General features: G+C 42.7%; 1 protein-coding gene across 2 annotated transcripts in view; it reads right to left on the bottom strand.

Annotated features, from left to right (window-relative positions):
- DSTYK (dual serine/threonine and tyrosine protein kinase) overlaps positions 1-14925 on the bottom strand; it is a 69167-nt gene that overhangs the window by 33094 nt on the left and 21148 nt on the right. The window contains exon 2 of one of the 2 annotated variants that reach the window (XM_030813129.1): positions 11917-12305. In XM_030813129.1, the coding sequence (XP_030668989.1) occupies positions 11917-12305 (389 nt within the window). The remainder of the gene's footprint in view (positions 1-11916; positions 12306-14925) is intronic. The other variant, XM_030813130.1, reaches the window with a different exon arrangement.

Genomic DNA, 14925 nt, shown 5'->3' with positions numbered 1-14925 from the left:
CGCCTCAGCCTCCCAAAGTGCTGGGATTACAGGCGTGAGCCACCACGCCCAGCCTGAAGCTGCCCATTCCTAAATATACCTTGTACTAAACAAAAATGGATAGAAAACAGGTATCATGCTCTCTCTTCTCCCTTCCCCAGTTGACCAACGTGTGCAGTTGGTCTCACTGCTCTGAGTATCATGATTATCAGAAGATAGGCAAAGAGCTGCTGGCAGAGACCCTGGCAGCAGTACAAATTAGGCTGGAATGTGATATGCGATTCTGCAATACTCAGTGAAGGGATGACTCATGCTTGACGGTTATAAACAAAAAAGGAAGCCAACACTGTCTCCTGGAGACAGGGAGTGAAAAAATAAAAATTAATATAAAGAGGATAAGCCAGAGCTGTTACGGGCCTTAGCATGGCCACCTGAGAAGGAAGTCTGACCTCAGACTGTTTCATGGATGGCTACATACCTTCTTAGCACCTAGAACAGTGCCTGGCACTTAGTAAGCATCCAATAAATAAACATGGAATGAATTAATGAAGAAATGATGCTCAAAGCCACTTTCAATCGGCATATGTAAAATCTTCTTTCAACTCCCATCCCGCACATTTTATCCCACACATTTATCTGAAATTGCATTTGCCTCTACTCCAAAAATAAAGCAATGAGTAAGCATTTTGCTCCTAACTCAATCAAGTAAAAAGAATCTCAAGGAATCATGACAGTAACCCATAATTCCTATATTGAGTCACAGTGAATTCCTAAAGAGATTTCTCTTGCAGAATGCATTCTGCATAAATCCGTGGAATTTACAGAAGTTGATCTGTTACCACCCATTTTCTTGGCACGATTAAGATATGCAATAGAGGCCGGGTGCAGTGATTCACGCCTGTAATCCCAGCATTTAGGGAGGCTGAGGCAGGCGGATCACCTGAGGTTGGGAGTTCAAGACCGGCCTGACCAACATGGAGAAACCCCATCTCTACTAAAAATACAAAATTAGTCGGGGTGGTGGCGTATGCCTGTAATCCCAGCTACTCGGGAGGCTGAGGCAGCAGAACTGCTTGAACCCAGGAGGCGGAGGTTGCGGTGAGCCGAGATCATGCCATAGCACTCCAGCCTGGGCAACAAGAGTGAAACTCCGTCTTAAAAAAAAAAAAAAAAAGAAAAAAGAAATGCAATAGAAAGGAGCTTGCTACTCTACAAACACCAGAATATACTTCTTTGGTTTTGTTTTGGGTATAAAGTGTAAAATGACACTATTTTATTTTATTTATTTATTTTTTATTTTTTGAGACAGAGTCTTGCTCTGTCGCCCAGGCTGGGGTTCAGTGGCGCAATCTCGGCTCACTGCAAGCTCCGCCTCCCGGGTTCATGCCATTCTCCTGCCTCAGCCTCTCCGAGTAGCTGGGACTACAGGCACCCGCCACCACGTCTGGCTAATTTTTTATATTTTTAGTAGAGACGGGGTTTCACCGTGGTCTCGATCTCCTGACCTCGTGATTCACCCGCCTCGGCCTCCCAAAGTGCTGGGATTACAAGCATAAGCCACCGCGCCCGGCCTATTTTATTTATTTTTAAATTTTTTGCAGAGACAAAGTCTCACTAAGTTGCCCAGGATGGCCTTAAAACTCCTGAGCTCAAGCAATCCTCCTGCCTCAGCCTCCCAAAGTGCTAGGATTATAGGCATGTGCCATTGTGCCCAGACAGTGACACTATTTTAAATACCAAGAAGTAATCACTCAATCACTGACGAAGGCTGACCCCTTCCTAAGAATACTGACTCTTATAGGTGAAGAATACTTACTCCGTAGCTCATGGCACATTACTAAAACTCTATTATAACAAAGGATGATTATACTAACTGATAATTCAAACAGAAAACAGTGGCCTGGCACAGTGTCTCATGCCTGTAATCCTGGCACTTTGGAAGGCTGAGGCTGGAAGATCCCCTTGAGCCCAGGAGTTTGAGACCAGCCGGGGCAATATGGCGAGACTCCATCTCTACAAAAAGTAAAACAAATTAGCCGGGTATGGTGATATCCACCTATAGTCCCAGCTACTCAGGAGGCTGAGGCAGGAAGATCCCTTGAGCCCAGGAATTTGAGGTTACAGTGAGCCGTGATCATGTCACTGCACTCTAGCCTGAACAACAGAGTGAGACCCTATTTCTAAAATATAAACAAACATACAAACAAAAAGCCAGAAAACAGTTATGTACGCAGGCTAAAGTTGGTAGGTAGCAGATGTCTTTGCTTTCTCTAGAGTTCTGAATCCTCAGGTTCACATCACATAGAAAAGTACACAACTATATATTAATAATTGTCCTGCCCTTGGACAGCCTTGACCTCTATCCTTGTCCCCATATTCTAGCTACTTTACTTCTAGTTCTCCTCTCGTGACATTCTCATGGGGCATTTGAAAGGTTTCTCCTGTTTGTTTTCACACAGGGCTGATTCTTTTTCATTTCTAAATAGTTCCCTGAACCATCACTCTTAAATATTAATTACATATTAAGTAAAATACTTCCCTATTTTTGTTATTGTATAGAAAATACCTTGACTTGGCTGGGTGTGGTGGCTCATGCCTGTAATCCTGGCACTTTGGGAGGCCAAGGCGGGTGAATCACTTAAGGTCAGGAGTTTGAGACCAGCCTGGCCAATATACTGAAACCTTATCTCTACTAAAAATACAAAAATTAGCCAGGCATGGTGGCAGGCACCTGTAATCCCAGTTACTCAGGAGGCTGAGGCAGGAGAATCGCTTCAACCCAGGAGGTGGAGGTTGCAGTGAGCCAAGATCGTGCCACTGCACTCCAGCCTGGGCAACAGAGCGAGACTTCATCTCAAAAAAAAAAAGAAAATACCTTGACTCTTGTTGGTACATATGCTTTCCAAGGGGGAGCTGCAACCAAACAGGCTATAACATGTTTCTAGGTTATAACATGCCTCAAAGAAACAGGGATCAATGTGAAGGCAAACCAGAGTTTTATCCCAGTAGTCAACATTGAATGGATACGAGCTCATCTCCCTACCTAGTAAAAGCATCAGTGTGTAACTCAGGCCAGATATAAGACTTAGAAAAAACAGAATCACAGTCATAGCCCTCAATAGCCAGAGAAAGCATGAGACCATCATGCTAAAAGTAGAAGAATATTTATAATCCCAAACACCCCAAAGCAAAGGCTTTAGCTCTGATTCTCAACTCACAAGCATGAAGACTTTAAGGATCTGAACTCTCTTCTATCTCAAATGACAATGGATTAGGTAACCGACAAGTTGATAAGAATATATTGAATGGTCTCTATGCATTCTACCTAATGGACAGTCAAACACCCAGGTATCTACTGATGCAGATAACAGTAGAAATCTGAATTGTATTCTCTTGCCACTTACTAGATTGAGAGAGACAAAATATTTTGTCTAGAATGGAGAAGAGGGAAAGAGAAAGGAGGGAAAACTTTACCTTTCAACTTTTATATACTTCTGTATTATTAACCTTTTATAACAGCTTTCTCCTTTCATTTTATTACAAAAATAAGCCATAATGAATTATGAAGAACGTTCTCTCTAATAAGAGTAGAAGAATAACTATAAGTAAGTTGGAACAAGAAGCCTTAAGTTTTGGGAGGAGTTCCAATGTGGATGATTGTCAGGGAAACGATGGATGACTGAAAGAGCAGGAAATCTTCTCAAGGACACTGATTTATTAAAAGGGAGGAGGAAATGGGCTTACTACGTGCCAGACACTGTGGTAGGTGCTTTCAACACATTCTCTCACTTTAGCCTCATACCAATTCTAAAAGATAGGAATTATAGGCCGGGCACACTGACTCATGTTTGTAATCCCAGCACTTTGGGAGGCCGAGGCAGGCAGACTGCTTCAGCCTAGAAGTTCGAGACCAGCCTGGGCAACATGGCAAAACCCCATTTCTACAAAAAAATACAAAAATTAGCCAGGCATAGTAGCATGCACCTGTAGTCCCAGGCACTCAGGGGCTGAGGTGAGATGATCACTTGAGCCTGGGAGGTTGAGGCTGCAGTGAGCCAAGATCTTGCTATTGCACTCCAGCCTGGGCGACAAAGTGAGACACTGTCCCCAAAAAAAAAAAAAAAAAAAAAAAAGACAGGAATTATAGCTCCATCTTACAAATGAGGGAACCAAGTGACACAGCTAAGTGACAAAACCAGGATATAAATCCAGGTCAGTGTAGCTACAAAGACAATGTTTAAACAGTCATTGAAGGCCCACTGTGTGTCAAGCACTGTCTGATTTGGTGTTCGGGAAGTTATGAAAGTAGAATAAAAGACTAGATGCGGCCAGGAGTGGTGGCTCATGCCTGTACTCCCAGCACTTTGGGAGGCCGAGGCGGGTGGATCTCGAGGTCAAGAGATCACGAGCATCCTGGCTAATGCGGTGAAATCCCATCTCTACTAAAAATGCAAAAAAAATTAGCCAGGCGCGGTGGTGGGCACCTGTAGTCCCAGCTATTTGGGAGGCTGAGGCAGGAGAATGGCGTGAACCTGGGAGGCGGAGCTTGCAGTGAGCTGAGATGGCACCACTGAACTCCAGCCTGGGTGACAGAGTGAGACTCTGTCTCAAAAAAAAAAAAGATAGACTAGAAGCTTTCAGGGGTCCTAACAATTCTAGCTAGGGTTCTGTATTAATAAGTATATGCTGGTTTCAAAGTAAAGGCTCTGTTATCAAACAAGATAATATCCTCTATGGATTGGCTGAGACATCACAATAGCAGTCAGAAAGAAAATATTGTTAATAGTCCTAACAACAGTTTCTGCCCGTTGACAATACTTTTCAATCTCTGAGTCTCTGAATTAGGGAAGATTCCCTACCCCATCCATCCTCTACTCAGAAGGAAACAAACAAGTATGTGAGATAGTAAAAACAGAAAGGAAGCTATTTGGTGCAGGAAAGAGGTAGAATCCTAGCAAAGGCAGAAGACAAAAGAAGATTAAGACTGTGACTGCTGTCAGATTTTCACCTCAAGAGCTAACCCTGGAAGGCCAGAGATGAATCACTGACAGTGAATTGAGAAAATACAGCCTCAGCTTCAGGATGTTATTTTGTTTTGTTTTTTTTACTTTAAGTTCTGGGATATGTGTGTAGAACGTGCAGGTTTGTTACATAGGTATGGTTTGCTGTACCTATCAACCCGTCATCTAGGTTTCAAGCCCCACATGCATTAGGTATTTGTCCTAATACTCTCCCTCCCCTTCCCCGTAGCCCCCGACAGGCCTCCGTGTGTGATGCTCCCCTCCTTGTGTCCATGTGTTCTCACTGTTCAACTCCCACTATTGAGTGAGAACATGCAGTGTTTGGTTTTCTGTTCCTGTGTTAGTTTGCTAAGAATGATGGCTTCCAGCTTCATCCATGTCCCTGCAAAGGACATGAACTCATTCTTTTTTATGGCCACACAGGATGTTGTTATTTATTTAGCTATTTTTTGAGACAGAGACCCAGGCTGGAGTGCAATGGCACGGTCTCAGCTTATTGCAACCTCCACTTCCCAGGCTCAAGTGGTCTTCCCACCTCAGCCTCCCGAGTAGCTGGGACTACAGGCATGTGCTACCACACCCAGCTAATTTTTGTATTTTTTGTAGAGAGAGGGTTTTGCCTTGTTGCCCAGGCTGGTCTCAAACTCCTGAACTCAAGCGATCTGCCTGTCTCGGCCTCCCAAAATGCTGGCATTACAGGCGTGAGCCACTACGCCCAGCCAGGCTGTTCTTTTAAGAGCTATCAAGGTTACTATAGTGAGCACAGGGATTAAAAAAAATTATTGCCTCTGAATCACACATATCCTTCGTAGGTATATTAGCCTATAAGAGGAACTCTCAGGTTTTTTGGTAAAAAGCAATGTATGCAGGATGGTTACATTTTACTATGTATGCTAGTGCATGCTAGGGTAAAGGTGAGAGAGATATTAAAAACAAAATAGGATTACTGCCATAAAGAATTTATAATTTAGCATTTGCCTGAACTTTCCACATCCTTTTTAAATATATCACTTCAGTTTCCTTTTTTTGCCACATAAAATAAGAGTTTTTAAAATTTTAATTATACCTCTAGAATATCATTTCTTATCTCTGTCCTGTACATATAAATGATCTTTGTTTCTTTTCCCTTGGAATTGACCATTTTTTGGCCCAATTCCATAGACTCCCTCCTCCAACAGTATCTTCTTGCCCTGAGGATCTCACTCAGCAGTCTTTCCTACCTTTTACCTATCAACTTTTATCTTTTAACCTAGATATACTCAAGAGACAATATGGTATCTAACTAAAGGTAAGTAATGTATAACAAATGTTGGGTTTCTTTTTTTTGTTTTTTTTTTGAGACAGTTTCACTCTTATTGCCCAGGCTGGAGTGCAGTGGCATGATCTCGGCTTACTGCAACCTCCGCTTCCCTGGTTCAAGTGATTCTCCTGCCTCAGCATCCTGAGTAGCTGGGATTACAGGCGCCTGCCACCATGCCCAGCTAATGTTTGTATTTTTAATAGTGACAGGGTTTTACCATGTTGGCCAGGCTGGTCTCAAACTTCTGACCTCAGGCGATCTGCCCACCTCAACCTCCCAAAGTGCTGGGACCACAGGTATGAGCCACAGATGTTGGGGTGTGTGTGTGTGTGTGTGTGTGTGTGTGTGTGTGTTTTGAGATAGGGTCTCACTCTGTCACCCAAGATGCAATGCAGCCTCGACCTCCTGGGCTCAAGTGATCCTCCTGCCTCTGCCTCCTACGTAGCTGGGACCACAGGTGTACGCCTCCACACCTGGCTAATTTTTTGTAGAGATGAGGTCTCACTTTGTTGCCCAGTCTGGTCTTGAAATGCCAATAACTAGACAAAAATTGAGAGAAGCCAGTTTTCTAGCAACAAACAGTGTTTAGTAAATTTGGGGTTAAAATTTTATGTAAGCTTGTCATTCTAAGATCCTTTATAATGCTTATGACTTGTAAAAGCATTAATTACTGAAAATTTTAAAATACCAATATCTTTTTGTTAAAAACAGGTTGGCAAAACAGACAAACAAACAAAAACAATTAGTGACCAGGCGTGGTGGCTCATCCCTGTAATCCCAGCACTTTGGGAGGCCAAGGTTGGCGGATCACCTGAGGTCAGGAGATCGAGAACAGCCTGGCCAACATGGCGAAACCCCGTCTCTACTAAAAGTACAAAAATTAGCCAAGCATGGTGGCAGGCACCTGTGATCCCAGCTACTCGGGAGGGTGAGGCAGGAGAATCGCTTGAACCCGGGAGGCAGAGGTTGCAGTGAGCCGAGATCGCGCCATTGCACTCCAGCCTGGGTGACAAGAGTAGGACTCCGTCTCAAAAAAAAAAAAAAGGTTCCCCGAAGTAAACCCCACCAGATAACACCATGAGCCAAAAACCAGGTCAGTATGTGGCAGCCCAAAGGGCCAAAAGCACCTGGTGGGGATAAACAGGCTACTGATCAGAGTAGATAAACTGAAGCTATGTAACTGCCACAGTAAACGAAATGCCACCTCCAGGCTGCAGGAATCCCATCTCAGGCTGAGCAAGTTTCACTTCTGCTGCTGCTTCTTCCTTTTCTTACAGGTGTTCATAGGAAAGAAAAAAAAAAAGAAAACCACACACAGATATATCAGATTGAGCAACTCTAAGGCAGACAACTGTTCCATCAGATTTGTAAGAAGAAAGAAAAAGAAAAGGAGGTGTCATATATACGTGCTTGAAGGAAAGCATGAGGGTGGGGAAGGGGGAGTACTTTTGTATATAAAGACACAACTAGTGAATATGGTGAATGGTGAAATGTGCTGCCAACTGGAAAGTGACTATGTTTGAACACTAAATGAGGTTTCAGATACTAATGGCTTGACGGTGTTCCTCTATTGTTGAACTATGAACTGAGAATCTCAGGGGATCCAGAATTAAAAAGGTGGGAATACCAAGCAGTGTGGGTCCATGTGAGTTGGCCTATTCTGGAACAAACTGAAAATGGCTAATTTATGAGGACTTTAAAATAACGTATTAGAAGAATGACCATTGTATAAGAGGGCAGGGGAAATTCTGCTTTGATAATTTGACAGTTCAAAATGAACATTGCATTTCCCCTAATTCAATCTTGATTTCCTTTAGCTAAATGTTTCCTTTCTTTACTACCCTCTTCACAAATCAGATGGAAGGGCTGTTTACAGCTAACTCACTGGTCCTAAAAATAACTGGAGCTAAACAAAAAGCTCATTCTCGCTGGCATGAACAGTCTTCCAGGTAGCTGCTGTGCAATGCCCCCAGCAGTAAGCTGAGACATTGCTGATGTATCTAACAGAGACAGGAGCCAGGCTGCAGTGAGAGGGCAGTGCTTGGATTCCACAAAGGTTGCAAGGCCCTCTGAGACTCAACATCAAGGGGTTCTAAACTTAGAACTACAGGGATCTGGTACGAGGCCTACATCAAAACCACTGGAGAATAAAGCAGATCTGGAGAAACACTGGCCAAGGAAGCCTCACAAACCACATGAAACAAGATGAGAGGCTAGAGAATTCCTCAAGAGGAGAGAGAATATATTTTTTAACCATGCTGAGAGAAAGCTGATTTGGTAACTCAACATCCCATCCAAGTAGTCTCCTCAGTTGTTCCCTCTGTCTGCATGCTTAGCACACACCAGGAGTAGGCCCTGGGAGCTCTCAGTGGGAAGACACATGCTCAGATACGCACTTGGGGGGACGGCTCGTACTTTCCTTTCTGTGACTTTCTTCTATCACCTCAATTTATGGAACAAAAGTAAATGAGCATTAGAAATTTAAAAAAAAAAAATTCAGGGCCAGGCATGGTGGCTCACGCCTATAATCCCAGCACTTTGGGAGGGCGAGGGGGGTGGATCACTTGAGTTCAGTAGCTCGAGACCAGCTGGCCAACACAGTGAAACTCCATCTCTACTAAAAATATAAAAATTAGTCAAGTGTGATGGCAGGCGCCTATAATCCCAGCTACTTGGGAGGCTAAGGAAAGAGAATCGCTTGAACCCAGGAGGCAGAGGCTGCAGTGAGCCAAAATCACTCCACTGCACTCCAGCCTAGGCAACAGAGTGAGACTCCATCTCAAAAACACAAACAAAAAAACCCACAAAGTAATGAAGAGAAAGATCTTTAAAAAAAATTTTTTGAGACAGGGTCTCATTCTATTGCCCAAGTGTTGTACAGTGGTATGATCACAGCTGACCGCAGCATCCACTGGTTGGAGGAACACTTGATCCCCCAACCCCAGCCTTTCAAGTGGCTCAGACCACAGGTGTGTACACAGGATCTCACTAGGTTGCCCAGGGTGGTGTTGAACGTTTGGGCTCAAGCAATCCTCCTCCCTCAGTCTCCCAAAGTGTTGGGATTACAGGCATAAGTCACTGTGCTCAAACAAGCATTAGAAATTTAAACCAATAAAATGAAGGGGCCGGGTATGGTGGCTCACGCCTGTAATCCCAGCACTTTGCAAGGTTGAGAGGCGGGAGGATCACTTGTGGTCAGGAGTTTGAGACCAGCCTGGCCAACATGGCGAAACCCCATCTCTACTAAAAATACAAAAATTAGCTGGGCGTGGTGGCACACACCTGTAATCCCAGCTACTCTGGAGGCTGAGGCAGTAGAATTGCTTGAATCTGGAAGGCGGAGGTTGCAGTGAGCCAAGACCGCGCTACTGTACTCCAGCCTGGGCCACAGAGCAAGACTCTCTCTCAAAAAAATAAAAAATAATAATAGTAATTAAAAAAAATAAAATGAAGGGACTAAGAGAAAAAAGTCAAATGATTTGCCTCTCCTGCAGATGGCTTTGTCACATTCCAGGATTGTTATTAAAGGCAAGAATGGGGAAAATCACCACCTGACTCACAGCAGTCACTTCTGCTATTTAACAGTATTATTATTATTTTTTTTAGAGACAGGGTCTCACTATGTTGCCCAGGCTGGATACAACTTCTTAGGTTCAAGCAATCCTCATGCCTCAGTCTTCCCAGTAGCTGGGACTACAAGTGTGTGCCACTGAGCCCAACAGTGTTTTTTAAGCTACAGGTCATAGCATCAACTTAGTGGGTTGCTACTAACATTTTCAAAAAATGAAGTCGAAGAGAGAAGAAATTATCAGTATGTATTACAGAAAGCAAAAGTAATATTTCATGAAGCTTATATTTCAAATGTATATGTGTATATATGTACTGGGTCCTGAAAGAAAATGTATGTCTTACAGTGAATTAAAATATAAAAAAATAGCCAGGCATGGTGGCTCACGCCTGTAATCCTAGCACTTTGGGAGGTTGAGGCGGCTGGATCACTGAGGTAAGGAGTTCTAGGCCACCCTGGCAAACATGGTGAAACCCTGTCTCTACTAAAATTACAAAAATTAGCCAGGTGTGGTGGTGGGTGCCTGTAGTCCCAGCTACTCTGTAGGCTCAGGCAGGAGAACCACTGGAACCAAGGAAGCAGAGGTTGCAGTGAACTGAGATCGCACCACTGCACTCCTGCCTGGGCAACAGAGAGAGACTCCATCTCAAAAAAGAAAAAAAGAAAAGAAAAGAAAAAATATATATATATAAGTTTGAAAACCACTTAGCTATTGGAAGCTTGAAGGAACTAGACCAAGACTGTATACTACAGAGAGACTGTGTATGGATGGATGAAATACTTGTGAATTGTGAAGAAGTTCATGGGTCAAATGAACATGCCACAGTTAATATACAAAGATTACTGCCAGAGTTACTATCAGAGCTATTCAAAAACCCTCACATTATCGTGGAGCTAGGAAATGTGAACTCTCAGTTTGAAAACACAGGAAACCACCACTGAAACTGAGCTGAGAGAGAATGGGGGCTTGTTACATAGCCCCCTGTGGCATTTATCAAGATGAAAGAAATATGGACTGTGGAAGGAAATGAGTTGACAATTTTTGCTTCTAGAGTGTCACAGGCCATGGCTACAACCAAAGGACTCATTCACTGACTGAGAAACTAAGCTTCTTAGAAGTGGGGTAGATGAAGTGGTTATAAGAAAGAAAGAAAGAAGAAACCACTCTTTCACGTCCTGCCAAACTAGCCCATCCTTCCTGGCACAGTTAACCAAGAGTCAAACTCTGAGTATGGCTGAATTATTTTATCCCTACCCACTCCTGAACCTGCCATAGTCACATCCCCATTTGGTCTAATTAAATAGCCTGGTCCTAACTATCCAGTAGGAAAGGAAACGCAGACCAAGACAGAAGTATTTCCTAAGTGATAATGTGTAAAGTCTTAGACAATATGATATCTTACGAGATGGCACAGATCTGTGCTCTCTTTGGGAGTTTATGAGAGAAATTAAGATACTCTTCAAATAACAGGATCTCCATGTCTCCCTACACTGAGCCAGACCCGTCCTCACATTCCTATGTTCCTTATAAAGTAGGAGAAACGATCTATCCTCTGTACTACTTAGTAAATTAATGGTTAGATCTAAGGAAGAACCCACAAAATTCTTCACTTGGTCTCAATTCTAGTAAGAACAATACTCATCCATCATCTTATCACTCCTTTTAGAAAGAGGTAACTAGAGACAATTCAAGCAATATCTCCCTGTTACGAAATGAGAAAGGATTTCTAACTTTGATTACAATTATTCTGTAAAAGCATGCTAAGATACAAGTATCACATATTCCTTTCATTTCAGAAACGGAGATAAGGAAGTGAGGAGACAAGCAAACTACTCAGGGCCTTGCAGCATGGTAAGGAGAGGCAGGAATGGGTATTGCTACAGCCTTGTTTGTTTTTCAACTTCCCAGATTATGTTCCTGTGACTCCACTAGCCACTGCTGATCAGAGTTCAGACTATATATCATCGAATTACTTTTTTAGAAAGTCAAAATAAAAGGAAAGCTGGTATATATGTATACAATTGGTACAGAAGTATGAGATTGGTACCTGTAAGAGAGCATGGTGCATCGTTACCTCCAGTTCCGCTAAAACATGAGCAGCATCCTCATTGTTCTCTTGGACCTCCAGATCCTCCTCAGGGATGGTCTCCCAGTTGCCCTGATGAGCAACCAGCGTGTGCACTAGTTCATACTGTCCAGGGAGCGCCAGGCTGACCCGAGTCTGAGTCCCATAGGTGAAGCGGAGGCGCCGAAGCTTACAGCTCTCCTCACTGCCCAGCTTGGTGGTGGGAAGCACCTGCACCCCCAACAGCAGATTCAACAGCTGGCACTTGACATTACAATCCTGGCCGAGGATCAGTATGCAAGGGAGGCAGTCCACAATCTGCTGGAGGTACTTCTCTTCCTTAGGCGGGAAGGAAATGCAGCTCAGTTGGCCTGGTTGGGGAAGGGGAGAGTGCAGGAAGAGAAAGGAGTAGAGAGAGAGGAGTGAGGAAGGGGAGAGAGAGGGACTCACACAGAAATCCCATGATGATGACAAGGTCCTAGAGGAGAAATTTCTAGGAACCTTGGTTGAAGGACATATCAGGGGAAAAACCCCAGTGAGAAAAGGCTCTTCACATATCAAACAGAATTCCTTTCCCTAGCTCACCCCCTAGAAGCAAACTGTTATTTCTACCCAGAAACGTGGGAGTGACCTGATCTTCCCACCCCGCTCCTTTTTCATTCAGTGGAGGGACAGCCTAAGGAGTTTACAAGGACTCCATCACAAACACCAAGATTATTAAAATAACTAAGCCAGAAAAAACTACACTAGTTGGGATGTGAGCCCAAGGAGAAACATAACTGAATGTGTCAAAATTAAACCCTTCCTTCTGAAAGAAGACCTAATACTTGAACACAGATTACAGTCATGTGTTGCTTAACAACAGGCATACATTCTGAGAAATGCATCATCAGGCAATTTTGTCATTGTGTGAACATCAGAGTATACTTACACAAACCTAGGTGGTATGGGTATAGCCTACTACACACCTAGGCTATAGGGTGTAGCCTATTGCTCCTAGGCTACAAACTTGTACAGCATGTTACTGTACTGAATACTATAGATAGCTGTAACACAGTGGTAAGTATTTGTGTATCTAAACATATCTAAACATAGAAAACGTATGCTAAAAATACTGTACCTTTGTTGACCAAGATGCCATCATGCAGCACATAATACAGCACTATAGAGCCCTTTTAAATTATCTACCATATGCGGTTTTAGCTTATGTTCTTCATTGTGACATATTTTACTACTAAATGTATGAGCTATAAATGTATAAAATGTATAAATGTATAAAATGAAATGTTATTCAAGTTTGCATAAGCTCTAGAATCTTTTCCAGTTCATCTCTCTGATAGCTGGTGACAACGTCCCAGCTGCCAAGTCATCTGTTTCCTTAAAACACTGGGTGCTCAATTAACATCAATACCTCCTAATCAACTCACATTCCTTCTGTTTATGGGAGACAAGACCCTAAATAGGACAAAGGGAAAGAACTGCCTATTAGGATAAAATCCAGGCAAATCTAGAAAGAGATGTGATTTATTTCAAAAACATTATCCTTGATGGACATCCCAATTACCCTGATTTGACCATTACCACATTTTTACCCACATATCGAAATACCGCATGTATCCTATAAATACCACATGTATCCTATAAATATGTACAATTACTATATGTCAATTAAAAAAATCTGTTTTTCACCACCCTGATGTTTTGTACAAAAAATAATAAAAAATAAAAATCTAAAAAACAAACAAACAAACAAACAAAAAAACTTCTCCTTTCAAGGCAACTACTACTAATCTAAATGGATAACTTCCCCAAACACATTCAAATCATGTTCAAGACAGAACAAGCTTCCTAAAGAATGAGAATCTCTGTTTGAGAAAAATAACCCGAAATTAGTTCACTGAAACTCTCAGCCTGAACTATATCACTTCCTTATTCCTTCAGTATCAGTGTCTGCCTATCTCTAAGATTCAGGAAATTCCTGCATTTGTTCAGAAAAGCACAGACACACAGTTCTTAGGCTGCAAAAGGGCCATCCCTGAGCCAAACACATCCATCATAATTGAAATTTTTGGTGGCACTAACTGAAACTGTATTTGCTTTAGTCACTTAACCATAAGCTGCGTTAAATTATTTGTAGGCCATTTATTTTGTTTCCAGAATTGAAAGCAAGAGAGGCCTGAATCAATTAAGAGGTGGTTCTACTTCAGAGTGAACCTACCCAGCTACGATTTCAAATCCCCAAGCATCCTTCTCTTCCACAAACGGTAACACCAAAAGGGTTAAAGAGGTCTGTGTTCACGCAGATCCCTCTATGCATTTCATTAGGGCGCTTCTTTTCATGTCTGTGTATAAGGATATCAGCCTGGCCCGCACATATACATCAGCAACACCAGACACTGAAACAAGCAAATCTACTCTCCTGGGAAAGAGATGAGTGCCTTTCAAAAACCAACAGAGTTAACTAAGTATATAATTCTGTGCAAGGGTATTTACTAAATACAAGAGTGTAACACCAGACAACTAGTCTACTCTTTTGATCTACAACCTAAAAGCAAGAGGACACAGCCAATTGCTTGTGTGGCCACTTAAAAAGTAGCAACAGGCCAGTCCTGAGTCCCTTCATCATACCTTATTCTCAACTGCAGAACACTTACCATGCTTTATTCTAATTATCCATTTATAATCATCTAAAGCAGGAAGAACCATCCTATTTCATCCTCAACACCCAACACAATGCCTGACACATACCAAGGGCTTAATGTCATAGATTTGTTTGTTTTGTCTGAGAACCCATTTAGTGGGGAGAGCTACCTATAGAAAGCTGTAAGCAAACCCACTGAATACTTTGAAAAGTCCAGTATCATGATGAATAGTTTAAGAGCAATCATCACTCCTAAAAACCTCCTTCATGTGGATAAAAGAATAGGACCCTTCAGCCAGGTGCAGTGACTCACGCCTGTAATCCCAGCAGTTTGAGAGGCGGAGGCAGGC

The sequence above is a fragment of the Nomascus leucogenys genome, chromosome 5 (assembly GCF_006542625.1).
Source record: "Nomascus leucogenys isolate Asia chromosome 5, Asia_NLE_v1, whole genome shotgun sequence".
Classification (NCBI taxonomy): domain Eukaryota; kingdom Metazoa; phylum Chordata; class Mammalia; order Primates; family Hylobatidae; genus Nomascus; species Nomascus leucogenys.
This window is presented reverse-complemented; position numbering and strand designations above follow the sequence as displayed.